This window comes from Phaethon aethereus, assembly GCF_964289735.1.
Source record: "Phaethon aethereus genome assembly, chromosome: W".
NCBI classification, from domain to species: domain Eukaryota; kingdom Metazoa; phylum Chordata; class Aves; order Phaethontiformes; family Phaethontidae; genus Phaethon; species Phaethon aethereus.
Genome location: NC_138581.1, coordinates 38,710,232 through 38,733,077, shown reverse-complemented (window position 1 = coordinate 38,733,077; position 22,846 = coordinate 38,710,232). Strand labels below are relative to the sequence as shown.

The window sequence follows — 22,846 nt, the reverse complement described above, 5'->3', positions numbered from 1 at the left end:
TTGATGTATTCACAAAGAGATAGAAAGGTTTTTCTAGATCTGGGAGGCTCAATACAGGTGCTTGTATTAATGCCTTTTTTACTTCCTCAAATCTCTGATCATCTTCAATAAACCATTTAAGTTGGATATTAGTTAATTTTTCATATAAGAATTTTACTTTATCACTATAATTTTCAAGCCATGGTCTACAATATCCTAATAATCCCAGTATTTGCCTAATTTCCGTTTTAGTTTGTGGGGGTCTTAAGGATAGAATCCCAGATACCCTATCAGGATCTAACTTCTTCCTTCCCTTACTCAGCCAATGTCCTAAGTATTTTACTTCTTGTTCTACAAACTGTAGCTTTGATCGGGACACCTTTAATCCCTTTTCCCCTAGAAAATTTAACAATTTAATGGTGGCTTTTCGGGTCCCCTCTTCAGTTTCTCCTGCTACTAATAAATCGTCCACATATTGCAATAATTTTACCTCCTTAGGTATTGTGAAATCTTGTAGAATTTTTTCTAAAGTTTGTCCAAATAGATTTGGTGACTCCGTAAACCCTTGTGGTAACACAGTCCATCTTAATTGTTGTTTTCGTCCTGTTTCAGGGTCCTCCCACTCAAAGGCAAAATAATCTCTGGATCCCTCATCCAGAGGACAGGCCCAAAAAGCATCTTTCAAATCTATTAAACTATACCAAGTATGTTTGGGAGATATATGACTCAATAAAGTATAAGGATTTGCCACCACAGGGAATTTAGTGATTGTTCGCTGATTTACAGCTCTTAAGACCTGCACCATCCTGTATGACCCATCCGGTTTCTTTACAGGAAGAATGGGCATGTTATGAGGTGACATACATGGTTCTAGGGTTCCTTTTTCCAAAAGTCTGTCAACTACAGGTTTTAATCCTTTTCGACCCTCCATAGGTATAGGGTATTGCTTGATTCTAATTGGGCAGTGCGGATTTATTATTTGAACCCTTATGGGGTCCATTTTTATCTTTCCAGTTTCCCCTTCCTTATACCACACTGAGGGGTTAATAGCTTCTTCATCCCCTTGTGTTAAAGTGTGTAATTTAATCTGCAATTTGTCCCCTTGACTCTGAATGCTCAAGTTTAACTTCAAAATCAAATCCCGTCCTAATAAATTGTATTCCGCTTCAGGGAGCAAAAGTAAATCATTAAGACAAATTTTCTTTTCTGTTTCTACTTCTACATCTTTCAATATATTTACTTTAAAAGGCTCTCCTTTTGCTCCTACTACTGACATGTAACTCTTCCCTTTTTCTATTCCTTTTGGAAGTTTTTGAATGGTTGACTTTTCGGCCCCTGTATCCACTAAAAATAAAACTTCCTCTTTATGGGGACCAATTAATAATTTTATCAAGGGCTCTGTTGATGTTGAAGTCCCCAGAAGATAGAGCCCCTGACACCCCTAGTCTTCTTTGAACATCTTGTCATCTTGTTCCCGCTTACGGCAGTCCTTCTGAACATGTCCCCTCTTGTTACAGTAGTAACAGACGGGAATTGTAAATCTTTCTCGATAAGGCTGTCCCCGGGGTGTCTGCTCTATTCTTTTTTCCCTTTTCTCTCCAGACGGAGTCTTATTTTTCTGACTTTCTCTTACTGCTGCTACAAAAATTTTTGCTTTTGCTTTTTGTTTTTCTTCGTCCCTCCTAACATAGACTTTCTGGGCTTCTCTAAGTAACTCCTCTAATCCTCTTTCTTGCCAATCTTCCAATTTTTCTAATTTCCTTCTTATATCCCCCCAGGATTTAGCTACAAATTGTGTTCTAAGGAGCGCAGTCCCAGCCACTGTATTCGGATCAATTCCAGAATACATTTGTAGGTTTTTCCTCAACCTCTCCAACCATTCTGTTGGAGATTCGTCTTTCCCTTGTTGTTCATTAAACGCTTTAGTAATGTTTTGCCCTCGGGGAACCGCTTCCCTTATTCCCTGTATGATTAACGTTCTCAAATCCCTCATATTTTGTCTTCCTCGGGGTTGCTGATGATCCCAGTGGGGATCCACATTTGGCCATTTCTGATCTCCCGGGGGTCCTGCCTGATTCTGTCTTTCCCAAATTCTCATTCCAGCTTGTCTAATCATTCCCCTTTCCTCAACAGTGAATAGGATCCCTAAAATGGACTGTATTTCTTCCCAGGTATAAGTATTGGGGCCTAGGAATTGGTCCAATTTTTCAGCTACTCCGAGGGGATCATCTAATAGGGTCCCCATTTCTTTCTTGAAATTTCTTACATCTGTGGTATTTAATGGGACTGCCACAAACCCGATGCCTCCCTGATTGCCTCCGAGGGGTACTTCTCGTAAGGGATATAGAGAAGCTCCCTCAGATACAGCAGTCCTACTTCTCGTACATGCAGCCGGAGGTCGATCTAATTCCGGTGCTGTTGGTGGTGGAGATACTACGGCCACTGGAGGGGGAGCCGCCGCCGGAGATGGATTATTAGAATATGGAGGCGGTAGGTTATCCAGTGGCTCCCATTTATCATCTTTTTCCTTTTCACTTTTCCCCTCTTCTTCTTCCTCAAACTTTTCATCTGTTTTTAATGTAAGTATTGAGGCTGGAAAAGGACATAAAGTTCTGTCCCATAATCCTGCATAATCACTTTCCTCCTGACTAAAAGGTTCCTTTGAATTAACATATATATTTAAGGCCTGGCAGACCCAGTCTTCAAAAGATCCAAAAACGGGCCAAAAGACATGTGGTCTCAAAGGTTCTTTTGGCCATTCTACCATACAATATTGAACTAATTTTAATTTACTTTTTCCTTTTCTGGGGCCCCTATCATTCCAATTTTCAATCATTATTCCTAATGGACTCTCCGGAGGTATTTCTAGTAATTCGCTCCCTTTCTTCTGGTCCTGGGTTCTCAATTTTGTCTGACCCATCTAGGAATTTTTACTGTGGCAATTCCTACAGCCCTTGGCTACCAGTAAGGGTGTCTTGCAGGGGGTTTAGGACCTATCACCCACCCACGAATCCTCTAAGAATCGCTTCGGTCCTTCACCGGCCAAGTCCCTCGCGGGAGATTGGAACCGCGGTTAGAAGACCTCCACAATTGCTTCGGAACTAGGTTCCGTCTCAGTCACGCTCTTACACACACAGGCAACCGAATCCCACCCAACCGAATGGTATACACCTTAAATACTTACGACTCCGTCGTCTTCGTTTGGATCTTCGCGTGCAGAATTACGGGCAAAATAAACTGCTGCAGCCGGCAAGGGAGCTCAAAAAAATCAAATTCTTTGCTTGCCCCTATTCAGGTTCAGGATGGCGTTAGTCCCGACCCGACCCGATGAGGAGCCACCAAATGGTGGGGCACCCCTCCTAGATCAAGTCAGAATTCCGGAACCAAGACCATCCCGGACGAGCCCCCAATTGTTATAAATGATTTAGTCCCAAACAGGATTCCAATTCAAATTTACAATTTATTAAGCGAATAGAGGCAAGCAAACAGCGCTGGGTGCGCCGGGAGTCTCTGCTCCACCAAGACGCATGCGGTACAGTTCCTGTTCCTGGTTTATATCCTGTCCGTTAATACATATTCATGAATAGGCGTGTCTTCTTTGGCGCATGCCCTCTTCTCCTTCTAGAATCTTCTCGACTCTTCCTCAGCGTGATCCTGTTCGCTAATACATATTCATGAATAGGCGTGTCTTCTAATACATATTAATGAACAGGCGTGTCTTCTTCAGTGCATGCCCTCTTCTCCTGCTAGAGTCTTCTCGAATCTTCTTCGGCGTGCCCCCAGGATGACCCCAAACCTTATGCATGCACTTTCTTTACACAATACTATGTGGTCAGTGGTCAAACTGGTTTGAGCTGATATACCAGCAAATACAAATATAGTTTAACTTTCTCCTGTAAAATACCCCTTTTTATGGTGCAGGAGAAATCCATGAAAGTACAGAAGATTACACTTCATCACACGAATCAGATAAACATATTTCACATTACCTATATCTTGTTTTCACACTCTGTAAGGCACCCCTGGTACCAAGCTTCAACGTGTGACCCCACTGGTCAATTAAGGCACCCCTTGCCAACATCTACAGGCGACTTATGCACATGCGACTTTATACCTTTTTATACGTTTTCCGTGAAAAATAATTAAATTTTAATACTCACTAATCCAAGGATTCACCCCCCTTTCACCCTTAAGCAAACATCTCTTTTCGGGCGTTGCACCTTTGAGTTGCTCATCGCCCCAACCTCGGAGATCTGGAGGAGTCTGCAATCAACGGGTCGATGCACACTGGAGTCCTATCCGGTCCGATTCTCCGCTGTCAGGGTCGGCAAGACAATCTGTGCAAGGCCTTATGGCTGTCCCATCTGGGTCACCAAAACTGCATCCTTCTTTTTTCCTAGGCATGCTCAGTGAGGAAGGGGCTTTTGTGAGGGGGGGGGGCTTTCCTTGCCCAGGGGCAGGTTTCTATTATACCAATTAGATGTTAATTAGATGTTAATCAGGATAGTTCACTCAGCGTTCAGTAGTTGTGTTCCTTTTGTGATTATCTTGTTCCTTCCCTCAAGGTTGCGCCTTGTTAACTGCTCACAGAGACTAAACAATACCCCCGCTTCATTCCTCGCATACCTTCAATACCAGTGCTTCCACAGAGCCCACCCCGGGCAAGTTTGAAAGGTTGCTCCGCAGACTCGCAGTCCCCCGGGACAATTCCGCGGGCCCAAGGGCAGGCAGCCTTTGATGGGCGCGGGCACTAGCATTCGCAGCCCTCTCCCTAATTCTCTGTTCCCGTCTTGCCCTACGAGGAGAGACCGCGGAGGAGCGGGGAAAGGCAGACACACACACAACCCCTACAATGCGAGAGGCTAGCACTCACCCCAGTCTAACCGCAGCGATATTCGCCCACAGCAGCAAGAAAAAAGCGAGCTGTAGCTATGCAGACGCGCGTACTATCCCATTTTCTCCCTTCCTAGCTCTTCCAATCACGTGGTGCGAGGAGGTGGGGGTCGGGGTGTCATGTGAGAGCAGGAGGCTGGATACTGGTAACCCAGGCTGGAGGGGAAGATGGCGGCGGAGAGAGAGCCTCCGGTATTGGTGGATATACGGCTTGCCGACTTCGAGGTGCTGGAGGATGGCACGAATGTCTTTGCTAGCCCCGTATCCATCTTGGAGGTGAGTGCCCAGTTGTCCTGCAGCCACCCTATCTCCTTCCCTGGCTCAGTCTATTACTGCGGGGTCCAGCCGTTGCCTACACCCCTGCGGTGGAGTGTGATGGTACCGGCACCCATTGGGCCCTCCCTGACTAACAGCGGTCCCTTCTCACCCTCATCTCGGCCTCGAGCTGTGGCCCTCGCCGCTCTTTTCTCTGGGAGCGGCAGCTCCTTGGCCCTTGCCTTTTGGTGGGGAGAGTCGCCTTGCCAGGGGCCCTCTGGGGCCCTCAGCCCCACGTGGATTCTGTCGTTCCCCTGAAGTCTTTCTCCTGTCAAAAAAACCCAAGGAAAAGTCTTTCTCCAAGTATCACACATGCAATTGTTCAGAAAAATCAAGAGTTTGAAAGATCTAAAAATGTGTGGTGAATACATCTATAAACCCCTCTTGCTTTCCATGTTAGGAGTCTGATAAAAAAAACTCCACTACAACTGAATATGTAAATACTTCCTAGTTCTGAAAAATGCTTATGTGTTTATTGAAGTGGTAACTTTTTTCTAAGTTTTGGCCATGTTTCACCTGTGCTAGTGTCTTACGGAAAAACTTTATTCTCCCTGTACAGAGTTATCCATTTAAAAAGAAAATTGTGTTCCTCTTTTCCTGAAGTTTCCTGTTCCTGACCTTTACAGTAATAGGATCAGTGCATATTTCTTTATTTTGCTCTGACTGTTGCCTGTCCTTAAAAAGGTCAGTAAGTAAAGAGGCTCTTAAATGCCTTCTCTGAAGTAGCTTAAAAAGTTTTGTTTATTTTTTCTTTTTATAGATAATCTGTGCAATGCTACAAAAAAAAATCTGTCAAAAAGTATTGTGAAGATATAAGAAATTATGTGATTTGTGAACCTGCATTTGCAAGCACTATTTTAATAGACTTCTGTACATCTGTGTGTGGTACAGTGTGTATTATTGGAGTCTTGTTTTGTACTTTCAGAAAAACTGCAATAAAACATAAATAATTTCTTTATTGATGTGCTCTTGAATTAAACCCCCAAGAGATGTGATAGAATTAATGCCTAAACCACAGTCTAACAATGAAAAGTTATCATCTTAATGATTAAAAATAGTTACTGAAAACTTCTGTAGCTGGAAAAACTGGCGAAGAAATGCACTTTCTCTGTATTGAGTGGTTTGGTTGACAGTTCTGTTGTGCTGCTTTGTTTTTGTAGTCAGTTTATTTGGAAGAAAGTAGTTAAGTAGCAAAGGGAAGGCTCATTGCTTAAAGAGAAACTTTGAAGACAAAGCTTTTTTGACTTTTAATCAACTGAAGTGCTTAGGAAAGAACCTTGCTCTTGTGAATTTCTATCAAATTTAGACGGAAGAGATCACAAAGTCTGAGTTTGAACTTCTCCCTATCTTAAAGCTAGATTGTTTAACTTAAGTATACAGGGCACCTTAGTCCAGAGAAGAATGGTTATGTCATGGTGTGGGTCTAACTAAACTTATGTCTTTGAATGTTGTTGTAGTAGTGTTGTAGTCCTATAATATTAATGAAATAATTGTTTCTAAATGGCAATGGCAGCTTTATTAAAATAAAAACAGAGCTGACAATCCTGATCATATGTATGTTTGCTGATTAACTAGAGAGGAGAGCATGGCAGGTGACAGTGAGGTCCAAAGCCAATTTATGTGAAGGTTATGGTGCTTTGAGAGGGTTCCTAACTGTTTTAATCTTGGAGCTGTTCCCTTGCTTTTTGTGTGATTAATTTCTGTTCTTGCCACCCTCCTTTATTTTTTCCTCATTTTTTTTCTTGCTTTCATTCTTTTTGCACCTCACAGAATACATGCTTTTCTGTTTTCACCTATAATTTGGCTAAGCTAAGTAGTGGAAAAGCTGTAAGATTGCTAATAATTCTTCCAAATAGCTTCAGTGTTAGCATTTGTTTTATAAAAGGAGATTTTGTTAACTCACTTAACTTTGTTCCAACAAAATATAAATTTCATGTATATTATGAACAGTAAAAATAAATTAAACTTTGAAATTTCTTATAGCTGCAAGCAGCTGTGTATTGTTTGAATGGAGTTAAATTGTTCACTTAATCTCTGAAAAACTGGTATGGAGTGCTTTTTCTACATAGAAAAAATTACTAAACAAAAATCTAAATATAAGCCTTTCCAGAAGGACCTTCATAATCAAACTACATTCAGAATGCTAACAAACTTATTCTAGATATTTCTGTAGCAGTTTTTCATGTAAATTAAACATGAGGAAATGGGTATTTATTTTTTTTTCTGACAGAAATGAAGAGAGCTGTTGACTAGTTTGTATCCTTTGTTCATTGTTATGAACATTGACATAACATTCCCCTAGGAGTAGGAAATGGAAAAAGCTGACTGGGCTTCCATTCTGTACATCTCGCTTTGTTTCTTTGCAATGAAAGAACATTTATTGCAATACTTATATACTGATATGTGACAACTGGTTCTCTACTATTTCACTTTTTTTTTTTTAAACAGTCAAGTCCTTCATCTCCAGAGCCAGCAAGTCTTCCTGCAGAAGACCTCAGCACAAACTCTAATGGTCCAAAGCCAGCAGAAGTCATGCCAGATGATGACAGAGAAGACCTCTTTGCTGGTAACTGCTTTTTTTTTTTTTTCTCTAATATGGCTGCATAGACTCTTTTCCTCTTGGACTTAAAGGGGTGTGCTTTTGTGAGGAGGAGGAAAACCTTTTTATTCTGTAAAAAGTAATTTCCATGTCTGTAAGGAAATATGAAGCAGTATCCTTGCAATGCAAACTCTGACTTTAAGCTTAAGCAATTTAATATTGTTGTAAATCTTAACCATTGTTCAACCTGTTGAAGATATACTTTCTGGAAAATTCATTAAGTAATGTTTTCCTTTGGATATTAGGGGTATCACTAGTCTTTGTCGATCATTCTTTATTGGATTCAATGATCACCTATTTAATTGAAGTCCTATGATCTGCAATATACTGTCAAATTTATGAACTTGAAATAATTTGCAAAAAAAGTGACATACTATAAAAGGAAAAACAGCTGAGGTTCTTTGTGTAAAGTTTGTTCTACTGTTGTTAACGCATCTAGCTACTGGTTGAATATTATTGTAAAACTATTTTGAAGTGTAGCCTTTTCTTTTTGAACTGCAAGTAGAAGACTTAATCTTGTTATCAGAGAAAATAAAGTGATATGTGACTTCTCTTTAGAGGTAGATGAGTCTTCTTTAAATTTCAATAGTAAATTAAAATTGGAGATTTTTTCACCAAATTTGTATGTTGTCGTCTCAGCAGTAAACACTTTATTACACTCTTGACAACACATGTTTTTGTAGTGGAACTATTAAGAATTACATACTGAAGTAATGGCACTTTGAGAAGCTTATTTGATAGAAAAGTACAATTTAAATGTCTTAAGATCTTGACAGTGATGTACAGGATTTTTTCTTGTGGGACTCTAGTTAAGTTTGATTACTGAATACAAGTTTCTGTGTGATATGTACTGTCACTGCATAGTATGGCAATGTTAGCTATTTAATAACTTGTTCTGCTGATGGTAATATAGCATGTCTTGTTACGTAATAATATTCAATATTGTGTGTGTGTAAAAACATGAGGCAAGTTAAAGCCTTGCTTCTACTGTATAACCATTTACAGCTGTCACAGTCCTTTTTTCCAATTATGAAGACTGATAATTCAGATGATATTGAAAGCTGAAGGGTATTTCTACATATTAAAAGACTTTTTTATTATAATTAAAAGGTAAGAAACTGACATAGGGGATCAGTCACAGAATCACAGAATCATTAAGGTTGGAAAAGACCTTTAAGATCATCAAGTCCAACCATCAACCCAACACCACCATGCCCACTAAACCATGTCCCGAAGTGCCACGTCCACATGTTTTTTCAACACTTCCAGCGATGGTGACTCCACCACCTCCCTGGGCAGCCTGTTCCAATGCTTGACCACTCTCTCAGTAAAGAAATATTTCCTAATATCTAGTCTAAACCTCCCCTGGCACAACTTGAGACCATTTCCTCTTGTTGTATCGCTAGTTACTTGGGTGATCAGACCAACACCCACCTCACCACAACCCCCTTTCAGGTACTTGTTGAGAGCAATAAGATCTCCCCTCAGCCTCCTCTTCTCCAGACTGAACAAGCCCAGTTCCCTCAGCTGCTCCCCATAAGACTTCTCTAGACCCCTCATGGGCTTCATTGCCCTTCTTTGGACACGCTCCAGCAATTCAATGTCCTTGTAGTGAAGGGCCCAAAACTGAACACAGTATTCGAGGTGTGGCCTCACTAGTGCCAAGTACAGGGGAACAATCACTTCCCTACTCCTGCTGGCCACACTATTTCTGATACAGGCCAGGATGCTGTTGGCCTTCTTGGCCACCTGGGCACAGTGCCGGCTCATATTCAGCCGGCTGTCAACCAGCACCCCCAGGCCCTTTTCCGCCGAGCAGCTCTCCAGCCACTCCTCCCCAAGCCTACAGCATTGCATGGGGTTGTTGTGACCCAAGTGCAGGACCCAGCACTTGGCCTTATTAAACCTCATAGAGTTGACCTCTGCCCATCGATCCAGCCTGTCCAGATCCCTCTGCAGAGCCTTCCTACCCTCCAGCAGATCAACACTCCCTGAATCATAAGTGCTTTGGCTGAACTGTTAAGCTGAGTTATGAAGGTAGAAGAAAATCAGGTTTTTTTCTGCCTGTCACTGGAGACCTGTAAACTTTGCTGTTCCATTTATTAGCGTTGTGATTCTCAGTTCTGCAAATAAGAAAACTATCTTGCTAAAACCATTTAAGAACTTCTTCCCTTAGGATAAAAGTAAAAATGTTCATCATTTTGGCCAATAAAAGCTTAGCTTTGCTTAACTTGCTCCAAATCATGTAGTATTAAGAGTGTCTTGGATGACTTTGGTGGTACGTTATTTTATGGTGGTGGTTGTTGGGGAAGCGCATGAGTGTGCGCACAGGGTTTTTTCTGGATCTCAATAAGAAAGGCTCAACAAGAAATGGCTTAATAAAATAGCCGTTTTAATAAGACAAAATAAGAAGAGTAAATCTTACGTCCCTTCAGATGGTGGGAACCCCGTGATTGTGCAGCATCAGACGGACCCCAGATGGGTTTCTCCCATGGCATGCTGCGCAGATTCTGTCCGAGGAGGGAAGCTCCTTCTTTTTGGTCATTTGAGCTATTATATAATTTTCTTACAAGAAAACAACTCTATTCATAAAGGATGTTCTCATGAGAACTTCTTGCTGCAGTGTTAGATAAAGGCAAGGCCACACACCAGTACCAAGAGGGAGCTGCCTGCAATCTCCTCTCTTACAATGAGCTGTTGAGTTTATCCTGTGGCCAAGGAATTTGCGCAGCACAGGCCAGAAGGCCAAGCTGGATGTGCAGCCCAGCACAGGCCTGGGCATCCTCAAGTTAACTGTTATGTGGATCACTGATGACTCAGTGTGCAATGGTCTCCCGGTCAGGATCGCTACATTCCACCCCATGATCCACATACAGTTTACCTTTACTAAAGGTATATTTTAAGTTACAGATTATATCAATAACTGTCGTGGTTTAGCCCCAGCTGGCAACTAAGCACCACGCAACCGCTCACTCACTCCCCCTCCCGCAGTGGGATGAGGGAGAGAATTAGAAAAAAAACCTTGTGGGTTGAGATAAGCACAGTTTAATAGGACAGAAAGAGAGAAAGAAACAACAATAATAATACCAACAAAGGAATGTACAAGAACAAGTGATGCCCAATACAGCAATTGCTCACCACCTGGCGATCGACAGCCCATCCCCGAGCAGCAATTTCCGCCCCCCGGCCAACTCCAGTTTATTTACTGGGCATGATGTTGTATGGTAGGGAATATCTCTTTGGCCAGTCTGGGTCAGCTGTCCTGGTTGGGTCCCCTCCCAGCTTCCCGTGCACCCCCAGCCTTCTTGCTAGCAGACCAGCACAAGAAGCTGGACTGTCCTTGACTGCTTAGCAACAACCCAAAACATCAGCACATTATCAACGGTTTCTCATCCCAAATCTAAAACACAGTCTTACACTAGCTTCTGTGAAGAAAACCAGCTCTATCCTGGCTGAAACCAGGACAATAACATAAAGGCTTCTCAAGACCTAAGTATGAGGCCCAATAGAGCAGATATGGCCTGTTCTAGATCGCTAACTCCTCGAATACAATGTCTTCTGCAAAGGCAATGTGGGTTGGGGGGGGATGATAATGTTGGGTTTTTGTTTGTGGTTTTTTTGGTCAAGAGAATCCTGTAGGAACTTCTGTTCAGATGATTGCTATCTTAAAACCTGGTCATCCATAAATTTCTTATATAGAGTTAAGAACTAAATCTTGAATGACTGTTCTAAAAACATGGCCTGAAGTTCAATGTATAGATGAAGCTGAAAAAATGTGTCATGGACTGCCTGTGCAGGACATAGCTATGCCTTCTGCTTCTGATACTCATAGGTGATGAGAGTAAGGCTGTGAAATTATATCAGTGCTTTTTCATCTTTTTCAGAAAAATAACAATTTTTTCCACTTGTCTAGTCTGGTAAAAGATTGCTTTTTATGTGTTTTAGGAATGGATCCTCTCATGCAAGCATCTAGCTTCTGGGGAAAAGTGAACATGGGTTTTGTTGTTGTTGTTGTTGTTTTGGGGGTTTTTTTAGCTTCAGATCCAGATAAATTTGTTTTAAGCCTTTATTTCTCAAAGTTCATACAGAAAAGATGATGCTAATTCTGTGGAATACAAAACATGTACTTGAAGCCCAGTTGAACAGCAAAAGTTTAGCTAATAATGTCTGTCAGGCTGTTGTCATGTGAAATGTCTAATCAGAGTAGCTGTGTAGATGCCTGGCTGCTTTTTAGAAGCTGGTTATTGAGTTCCAGGTCTGTTCTGGTAGAAAGAAACATGCAAAGGCCTTTGAACCTACAGTTTTGAAGTCAGAAGAAAGCCTTATGGGTGGCTGACTGTCATGTTAATACTATTTATGTTTTCATTAAGACTGTTCTTAGCCCTCCTATTATAATGGCAAGAGTCATGAGTTCTGACTTGGGCATAGTAGTTTCTCTCAGTTCTGTTAGGATATCTGCCTCTGAAATAGCACTAAACACTGTGAAGCCTTTTTTAGTAACTTGTCCTCTATTCTGGACAGCAGTTTATACTTCAGTTTACTTCCAAATTTGTGTGATAATCTTAGTAAACTTTGAACAATAATAAGCCACTTTAAATACTCAAGTGGTGTCAAAAAGTTAGAGGTCTATGACATTTAGAAATGCAATAAGTAAAAATAACTTATTCAGCTGAAGTGATGCTGCAGTGAGGAACTGCAAAATTGTACTTTCTAAGATGATGATGATTGACAAATACTAGTGGTGACATGTAAAGAAGCAATAGGTATCTAATGCTGAAATTGAGTTCCAAGTTTAAGTGCTGAAGAGTGCTGATAAAAACTTGGTATAGTTTCCTGTGGAATGGTAATTAAGCATAAATAGTCATCTTCTGCAGCAGGCTGAGAGGTTTTCATGTTCTGTTGGAGTTGAGCATTGTGACAGTGATCTTGTATCAAAGACTGTTTATGGATTGTAAAGTAGGTATTATTGCATACAAGTCTTAGGGCATTAGATTTGTGGGAGTGCTTAATATATGCTGATAACTGCCATGACTGATGTGACTGTTGGTCTCAATGTTTTTTTTCCTCGCAAATGTTGGACAAAGCAGTTGCATCTCTTTATGCAAGAAGAACTTGTGCTTTTGAGCACTTTCCAGGAAAGCAGGAGACCTAGATTTCATTTTTCATGTAAATATTAATACAGACTTTACAAAAAAGCCCTAAAAATCACCAAAAAAACCCCCAGCCAACCAACCAGATACTTAAATTTTCATCGGAAAATCTAAACTGAATAAATTGATCAAATGTTTCTGAAAATACCATAGTTTCTACTCTGAAACCTATCAAATTCATCTTTCCATAAAAAAACAAAAGAATTGTCAACAGAACTGATTCGTTGGCTGGAGAGCCAAGGAGTGATCAGCAAGACTCGCTCACCCTTTAACAGCCCCATATGGCCAGTGCGAAAGTCTAATGGAGAGTGGAGACTGACAGTAGACTATCGTGGCCTGAATGAAGTCACGCTGCCACTGAGCGCTGCCGTGCCGGACATGCTAGAACTTCAATATGAACTGGAGTCAAAGGCAGCCACATGGTACGCCACCAGTGATATTGCTAACGCGTTTTTCTCAATCCCTTTGGCGGCAGAGTGCAGGCCACAGTTTGCTTTCACTTGGAGGGGTGTCCAATACACCTGGAATCGACTGCCCCAGGGGTGGAAACACAGCCCTACCATTTGCCATGGGCTGATACAGGCTGCACTGGAACAGGGTGAAGCTCCAGAGCACCTGCAATACACTGATGACATCATCGTATGTGGCAACACATCAGAAGAAGTTTTTGAGAAAGGGAAGAAAATAATTCAAGTCCTTCTGAAAGCTGGTTTTGCTATAAAACAAAGTAAGGTCAAAGGACCTGCACAAGAGATCCGGTTTTTAGGAATAAAATGGCAAGATGGGCATTGTCAGATCCCAACGGATGTGATCAACAAAATAACAGCTATGTCTCCACCAACTAGCAAAAAAGAAACACAAGCATTTTTGGGTGTTGTGGGTTTCTGGAGAATGCATATTGCAAATTACAGTCTGATTGTAAGCCCTCTTTATCAAGTGACCCGGAAGAAGAACGATTTTAAATGGGGCCCTGAGCAAAGACAAGCCTTCGAACAAATTAAACAGGAGATAGTTCATGCCGTAGCCCTCGGGCCAGACCGGGCAGACAAGAAGTTAAAAATGTGCTCTCCACCACAACTGGGGAGAATGGCCCTACCTGGAGTCTCTGGCAGAAGGCACCAGGAGAGACTCGAGGTCGACCCTTAGGGTTTTGGAGTCGAGGATATAGGGGATCTGAGTCCCGCTATACTCAAGCTGAAAAGGAGATATTGGCAGCATGTGAAGGAGATAAACTGCCAGAGAACGAAAGGCAATATGCCCTGTTTACTGATGGGTCCTGTCGTATTGTAGGCAAACATCGAAGGTGGAAAGCTGCTGTATGGAGCCGTATACGATGAGTTGCAGAAGCTGCTGAAGGACAAGGTGAATCAAGTCAGTTTGCAGAGGTGAAAGCCATCCAGCTGGCTTTAGATATTGCTGAACAAGAAAAATGGCCAATACTCTATCTTTATACTGACTCATGGATGGTGGCAAATGCTCTATGGGGGTGGCTACAGCAATGGAAGCAGAGCAACTGGCAGCGCAGAAGTAAGCCCATCTGGGCTGCTGAATTATGGCAAGATATTGCTGCCCGATTAGAGAATCTGGTCATAAAAGTACGCCATGTAGATGCCCACATACCCAAGAGTTGGGCCACTGAATAACATCAAAACAACCATCAGGTGGATCAGGCTGCTAAGATTGAAGTGGCTCAGGTGGATCTGGGCTGGCAACATAAGGGTGAACTATTTATAGCTCAGTGGGCCCATGACACCTCAGGCCATCAGGGAAGAGATGCAACATACAGATGGGCTCAGGATCGAGGGGTGGATTTGCCCATGGACCCTATTGCACAGGCTATCCATGAATGTGAAACGTGTGCTGCGATAAAACAAGCCAAGCGGTTAAAGCCTCTCTGGTATTAAGGACGATGGTTGAAATATAAATATGGGGAGGCCTGGCAGATTGACTATATCACACTTCCACAAACTCGCCAAGGCAAGCGCTATGTGCTTACCATGGTGGAAGCAACCACCGGATGGCTGGAAACATACCCTGTGCCCCATGCCACCGCCCGGAACACTATCCTGGGCCTTGAAAAGCAAGTCTTATGGTGACATGGCACCCCCGAAAGAATAGAGTCAGACAATGGGACTCATTTCTGAAAGAACCTCATAGACACCTGGGCCAAAGTGCATGGTATTGAGTGGGTATATCACATCCCCTATCATGCACCAGCTTCTGGAAAAATCGAACAATATAATGGACTGTTCAAGACTACCCTGAGAGCAATGGGTGATGGGTCATTCAAACATTGGGATAAACATACGGTATGACATTACTACTATGGTTGCTATCTACCATATCAATGGTATTACAGTAAGAGTCACCCAGACTGATGAGGAATGAGCTTCACTGAAACTGAGCAACGTGCAGCGGTGATGGAACCAGAACTGGCTTCAGCAGCTTGCGCCCAACACCTTCCTCAAGATTGACATCTTTGACCTGCAGACCATGGACACGGACCGTGCCAGATGACAATCCAACACCACATACCATCTCCCCTGCCCTGAGAGACTGCTCTGATGGATGAAGCCCAGAGTCATGGACCAAGTGAACTCCACAGACATTTTAAAGTGATGGCCCATGGACTGAGAGAATGGTATCTGTGTGTATATATTAAAAGACAGGAAGAGTATTGATGAATAATTGGAATGTATTGAAAAGTGTAGGACCCGAGCATGACGTAAATGGTATGAAATAATGGGTGGATACTGTCCTGGTTTTGTCTGGGATGGAGTTGTTTTTTTCTTTCCAATCGCTGGTATAGTGCTGTGCTTTGGAGTTGGTATGAGAATGATGTTGATAACACACTGAAGTTTTAGTTGTGGCTAAGTAGTTGTAGTGCTTATAGTCAGTCAAGGACTTTTCAGATTCTCATGCTCTGCCAGTTAGGAGGTACACAAGAAGCCGGGAGGGGACACAGCCAGGACAGCTGACAGCCTGGCCAAAGACATATTCCCTACCATATAACGTCATGCCCAGTACATAAACTGGAGTTAGTTGGGGGATGGGAATCACTGCTCGGGGACAGGCTATCGATCACTGGGTGGTGAGCAATTGCTGTATTGGGCATCACTTGTTCTTGTACATTCCTTTGTCGGTATTATTACTGTTGTTATCATTGTTGTTTCCTTCTCTCTTGCTGTCCTATTAAACTGTTTTTATCTCAACCCATGAGTTTTTTCCCAATTCTCTCCCCCATCCCACTGAGGGAGGGGGAGTGAGTGAGCGGCTGCGTGGTACTTAGTTGCTGGCTGGTATAAAACCACGACAAGTTCAAGAGGAAAATAAATTGTATGATTTTGGGAAGCGTGGTCAGTCTTCGCAGGAAGGTTATAGATCTGTGGTTCATATATGCAGGGAGAAGACATGAAAGGCCAAGGCTTAATTAGAGTTGAAACTGGCCAGTATTGTGTTAGATAAAAAGAAGTGTTTTTTTAAGTTTGTTAATAGCAAGAGGAGGTCTAACGAAAACATTGGATCAATATTTGTTGAAGATTGTCACCTGACTAATAGGGATTAAGAAAAAGCGGAGGCATTCGATGTGTTTTTTTGCCTCAGTCTTTAATAATACTGATAGACCTTGGGCTGCCCGGTCCCCTGAGTCGAAGAAACACAAGTGTGGGAACAGTGACTTTCCATTTGTGGACACTGAAATTGTAAGGGACCAGCTGTATCAGCTGAATGTGCACAAGTCCATGGAGCCTGATGTGAGCACTGAAGGAGCTAGTGGATCACAGAATCACAGAATGGTAGGGGTTGGAAGGGACTTCTGAAGATCGTCTGGTCCAGCCCCCCTGCCAAGGCAGGATCACCTAGGGCAGGCTCCACAGGAACGCGTCCAGTCAGGTTTTGAAGGTCTCCAGAGAAGGAGACTCCACAACCTCTCTGGGCAGCCTGTTCCAGTGCTCCGTCACCCTCACAGTAAAGAAGTTTTTCCTCATGTTGAGGTGGAACTTCCTGTGCTGCAGTTTGTGCCCATTGCCCCTCATCCTGTCACTGGGCACTACTGAAAAGAGACTGGCTCCATCCTCCTGACAGCCACCCTTCAGATATTCAGACACATTGATAAGGTCCCCTCTCAGCCTTCTCTTCTCCAGACTAAACAGCCCCAGGTGTTTCAGCCTTTATTCACGAGAGATGTTCCAGGCCCTTAATCATCCTCGTAGCCCTCCGCTGGACTCTCTCCACAAGTTCCCTGTCTCTCTTGAGCTGGGGAGCCCAGAACTGGACACAATACTCCAGATGAGGCCTCACCAGCACAGAGTAGAGGGGGAGGATAACCTCTCTCGACCTGCTGGTCACACTCTTCTTAATGCACCCCAGGATACCATTGGCCCTCTTGGCCACCAGGGCACATTGCTGCCCCATGGATAACATTGTCTACCAGGACTCCAAGGTCCTTCTCCATGGAGCTGCTTTCCAGCGGGTCAACCCCTAGCCTGTACTGGTGCATGGGGTTGTTCCTCCCCAGGTGCAGAACTCTACACTTGTCCTTGTTAAATTTCATGAGGTTCTCCTCCGCCCAACTCTCCAGTCTGTCCAGATCCCATTGAATGGCAGCACAGACTCCTGGTGTATCAGCCACTCCTCCCAGTTTTGTATCGTCAGCAAACTTGCTGAGGGTACATTCCAACCTTTCATCTAGGTCATTGATGAAGATGTTGAACTGGACCCAGTACTGATCCCTGGGGAACACCACTAGCTACAGGCCTCCAACTGGACTCTGCGCCGCTGACCACAGCCCTTTGAGCTCTGTTGCTTTGCCGGTTCTCCATCCATCTCACAGTCCACTCATCCAACCCATACTTCCTGAGCTTTGCTATGAGGATGTTATGGGAGACAGTGTCAAAAGCCTTACTGAAGTCAAGGTAAACCATATCCACTGCTCTCCCTTCATCTACCCAGCTAGTCACTCCATCATAGAAGGCTATCAGGTTGGTCAAGCGCGATCTCCACTTCGTGAATCCATGCTGACTACTCCTGATAACTTTCTTTTCATCCATGTGCCTAGAGATGGCCTCCAGAGGGAGCTGTTCCATCACCTTCCCAGGGATGGAGGTGAGGCTGACTGGTCTATAATTTCCCGGGTCTTCCTTCTTGCCCTTTTTGAAGACTGGGGTGACATTGGCTTTCCTCCAGTCCTCAGGCACCTCTCCTGTTCTCCATGATTTTTCAGAAATGATGGAGAGAGGTGTTGCAACAACATCAGCCAGCTCCCTCAGCACTCGCGGGTGCATCCCATCAGGGCCCATGGATTTGTGAGTGTTCAGTTCAGCCAAACGATTTCTAACCCAAACCTTGTCGACCAGTGGAGAGTCTTCCTCCCTCCAGGCTTTTTCGCTTACCTCCAGGGTCTGGGATTCCTGAGGAGTAGTCTTAGTAGTAAAGACTGAAGTGAAATGCCTGTATCAGAAATAGTGTGGCCAGCAGGAGCAGGGAAGTGATTGTGCCCCTGTACTCGGCACTGGTGAGGCCGCACCTTGAATACTGTGTTCACTTTTGGGCCCCTTCACTACAAGAAGGATGCTGAGGTGCTGGAGCGTGTCCAAAGAAGGGCAACAAAGCTGGTGAGGGGTCTGGAGCACAAGTCTTCTGAGGAGCAGCTGAGGGAACTGGGGTTGTTCAGTCTGGAGAAGAGGAGGCTGAGGGAAGACCTTATTGCTCTCTACAACTACCTGAAAGGGGGTTGTGGTGAGGTGGGTGTTGGTCTCCTCCCAAGTAACTAGTGATAGGACGAGAGGAAATGGCCTCAAGTTGTGCCAGGGGAGGTTTAGATTGGATATTAGGAAAAATTTCTTCACCGAGAGGGTGGTCAAGCATTGGAACAGGCTGCCCAGGGAGGTGGTGGAGTCACCATCTCTAGAAGTGTTCAAAAAACGTGTGTATGTGGTGCTTTGGGACATGTTTTAGTGGGCATGGTGATGTTGGGTTAGCTTGATGATCTTGAAGGTCCTTTCGAACCTTAATGGTGCTGTGATTCTGTGAAAAAGGCGTTCAGGAACTCTGCCTTCTCTGCCTCCTCTGTCACCAGGGCTCCCACTTCATTCACCAAAGGTCCCACATTTTCCCTAGTCTTCCTTTTACCACTGATATACTTGAAGAAGCCCTTCTTGTTCTCTTTTACTTCCTTCGCCAGATTTAGTTCCAAGAGGGCCTTGGCCTTCCTTGTTGCATCCCTGCACATCCTGACAACATTCCTATAGTCCTCCCAAGCGACCAGTCCCTTTTTCCACCTACTGTAAACTCTTTTCTTCCATACAAGTTTTTCCAACAGTTCCTTGCTCATCCATGGGGGTCTCCTGCCTCCTCTACTTGATTTCTTACTTAAAGGAATGCACCGATCTTGAGCTTTGAGGAAGTGGTGCTGGAATATTAACCAACTCTCTTGAGCTCCCCTACCTTCTAGAGTCCTAGCCCACGGGATACCTCCAAGTAGGTATTTGAAGAGGACAGAGTTAGCCCTCCTGAAGTCCAGAGTCGCAATCTTATCGCCCTGCTTCTTCCTCGTACGATACTGAACCCCACCATGTCGCGATCACTACAGCCAAGGCTACCCCCAACCTTTACGTCCCCAACCAGTCCTTCCTTGTTTGTTAATACAAGGTCCAGCAGCACACCTCTCCTTGTTGGCTCTTCCACCACCTGCGTCAGAAAGTTGTCATCAGTGCACTGCAGGAACCTTCTGGACTGTGTGTGCCTAGCTGTGTAGCATTTCCAACAAATATCTGGGTGATTGAAGTCACCCATAAGCACCAGGGCATGTGATTTTGAGGCTACTTCTAGTTGTTTGTAGAAGGCTTCATCTACTACTTCTTCCTGGTCTGGTGGTCTATAGTGAACACCCACAACAATATCGGCCATATTAGCCTGCCCCTTGATTCTTACCCATAAACTTTCAACAGGTACTTCATCCCCCCCTAGGCAGAGCTCAATACATTCCAGTTGTTTACGTACATAAAGAGCAACACTGCCTCCTCACCTTCCTGGCCTATCTTTCCTAAACAGGACGTAGACATCCATGACAACATTCCAGTCATGCGAGCTATCCCACCATGTCTTTGTGATTGCAATGATATCATGGCCCTGTGACCGCACACAGATCTCTAGTTCTTCCTGTTTATTCCCCATGCTGTGTGCATTGGTGTACAGGCGTTTCAGGAAGGGAGTCGATCAATTGTCACAGACAATCTTGATATTATTATCACCCTCCCCCTTTGCATCTAGTTTAATTCCTGTCAATCAGCCCCGCTGTCTCTCGGGCGAAGACCCTCTTCCCCCTTTGAGAGAGGGGATGTTATGAGGATGTTATGGCAGGACCCGTCTTGATCTGTTCTCCCAAATATGGGTTCTTCCACCCGGTGTGCAGAGAGCCGAAAAACACACAGAGCCGAGATATTTGCTTTTATTCCAAATCTGCGCAGAGCTGGGTGCTAGGTGATAGGCCCACAAAGCTAGCATGCCTCAGTGAACACAAGGAAAATATTTATACACTTTGAGCAACAGTTATCAGTATATTTTACAAGTTGGCTCAGTCACCCTTGTTCCCCTGGGTTCTCACAAGTCTCGTCTCCACTTAAAGTCACAACGTCCTTCTTTTTTTCCAGGCATGCTCAGTGAGGAAGGGGCTTTTGTGAGTAGGGGGCTTTCCCCACCCAGGGGCAGGTTTCTATTATGCATATTATATGTTAATTAGAAGTTAATTAGGATAGTTCACTCAAGGTTGAGTAGCTGTGTTCCTTTTGTGATTATCTTGTTCCTTCCCTCAAGGTTGCACCTTGTTAACTGTTCACAGAGACTAAACAATACCCCCAGCTTCATTCCTTGCATACCTTCAACAGATTCCCCCCTTTGAGACTTAGAGAAATAATCAATATTTCAAATAAGTCTCACTTAGATCTTCTCATTTTAAAGTCCCCATCCTTGGGAAGCTTCAGAATTTTCCAAAATTGCTCTATGGTTTCTTCCCATTGCCATATGTCTTGTTGGAAATTTTTCTATCCTTTATAGGAAAGCTTTTAGGTCTGAGGAGTTTATTTTCCTTTCTCCTGAGCATGCCTACTTTGGGTGATTGCATTAGAGCTATTTGCTTCATTATGAGCCAAGCCTTAAAGTACAATATGATTATAAGCAATACACGTAAACATGTTAGTGACAACAAGACCACAGAGGGATGTCACATGACATCAGAGTATTAAGGCATGGACTCTGGCGGGGATTCAAGCCAAAGACCTTTATTGCTACAAGTGTCTGCTTTTTATACAGTTACAGCTCTCTCACGCACCACAAAATGCATCCTGATTGGTTACCACACACAGTCCATGCGCTTCTCACACAGTCAGGATTGGCTGCCTGCAGGTGTCCATGCGCTCTTCTCTAACCATTCTCCTTCCTTCTTCTGCTCCAGTACCTCCCCTTTTGCTGCTCACGACAATGTCATGCGCTTCTCCTTCCTCCTTAGTTGTTTACCACCTTCTCAATGCCACAGCTCCTTCTCCTCAAGGTCAAGCTTTTGCAAGGTAATCCCAACATAAAACCATTACGCCTTGTCCTATCGCAATAGGCCCTGCCAAATGGTCTGTCCCTATTTTTCTTATAAGCCCCCTTTAAGTACTGGAAGGTTGCAATAAGGTCTCCCCGGAGCCTTCTTCTCTTCTCCAGGCTGGACAACCCCAACTCTCTCAGCCTTTCTTTATAGGAGAGGTGTTCCAGCCCTCTGATCACTTTTGTGGCCCTCCTCTGGACCCGCTCCAACAGGTCCATGTATTCGCTGTGCTGAGGGCTCCAGAGCTGGACACAGTACTCCAGGTGGGGTCTCACCAGAGCAGAGCAGAGGGGCAGAATCATCTCCCTCGACCTGCTGGCCATGCTTCTTTGGATGCAGCCCAGGATACGGTTGGCCTTCTGGGCTGTGAGCGCACATTGCCGGCTCATGTCCAGCTTTTCATGGACCGGTACCCCCAAGTCCTTCTCGGCAGGGCTGCTCTCAATCCCTTCATCCCCCAGCCTGTACTGATAGCAGGATCCTGCACTTGGTCTTGTTGAACCTCATGAGGTTCACATGGGCCCATTCCTTGAGCTTCTCCAGGACCCTCTGGATGGCATCCCATCCCTCAGGCATGTCAACCCCACCACTCAGCTTGGTGTCGTCTGCAAACGTGCTGAGGGTGCACTCGATCCCACTGTTTATGTCATTAATGAAGATATTAAAGACTACTGGTCCCAATACAGATCCCTGAGGGACACCACTCATCACCGATCTCCATATGGGCATTGAGCCATTGACCACTACCTTCTGGATGCAACCATCCAACCAATTCCTCATCCACCCAACAGCCCACCCATCAAATCCATATCCCTCCAATTTAGAGAAGGATGTTGTGGGGGACCGTGTCAAAGGCCTTACAGAAGTCGAGATCACAGAATCACTAAGGTTGGAAAGGACCTTCAAGATCATCAAGTCCAACCATTAATCCAGCACCACCATGTCCCATAAACCATATCCTGAAGCGCCACATCCACATGTTTTTTGAACACTTCCAGAGATGGTGACTCCACCACCTCCCTGGGCAGCCTGTTCCAATGCTTGACCACTCTCTCAGTAAAGAAATTTTTCCTAATATCCAATCTAAATCTCCCCTGGCGCAACTTGAGGCCATTTCCTCTCGTCCTATCGCTAGTTACTTGGGAGAAGAGACCAACACCCACCTCACCACAACCCCCTCTCAGGTAGTTGTAGAGAGCGATAAGGTCTCTCCTCAGCCTCCTCTTCTCCAGACTGAACAACCCCAGTTCCCTCAGCCGCTCCTCATAAGACTTGTGCTCCAGCCCCCTCACCAGCTTCGTTGCCCTTCTTTGGACACGCTCC

General features: G+C 44.1%; 1 protein-coding gene across 1 annotated transcript in view; it reads left to right on the top strand.

Moving 5' to 3' along the window:
• Window positions 1–5,040: 5,040 nt before the first annotated feature.
• The window catches only part of LOC309415044 (sorting nexin-2-like), a gene marked incomplete at both ends in the record, with an annotated part of 78,019 nt that continues 60,213 nt past the window's right edge, over window positions 5,041–22,846 (top strand). The window contains 2 exons of the mRNA XM_082012435.1: window positions 5,041–5,148; window positions 7,636–7,753. Coding sequence (XP_081868561.1) covers window positions 5,041–5,148; window positions 7,636–7,753 — 226 coding nt within the window. The remainder of the gene's footprint in view (window positions 5,149–7,635; window positions 7,754–22,846) is intronic.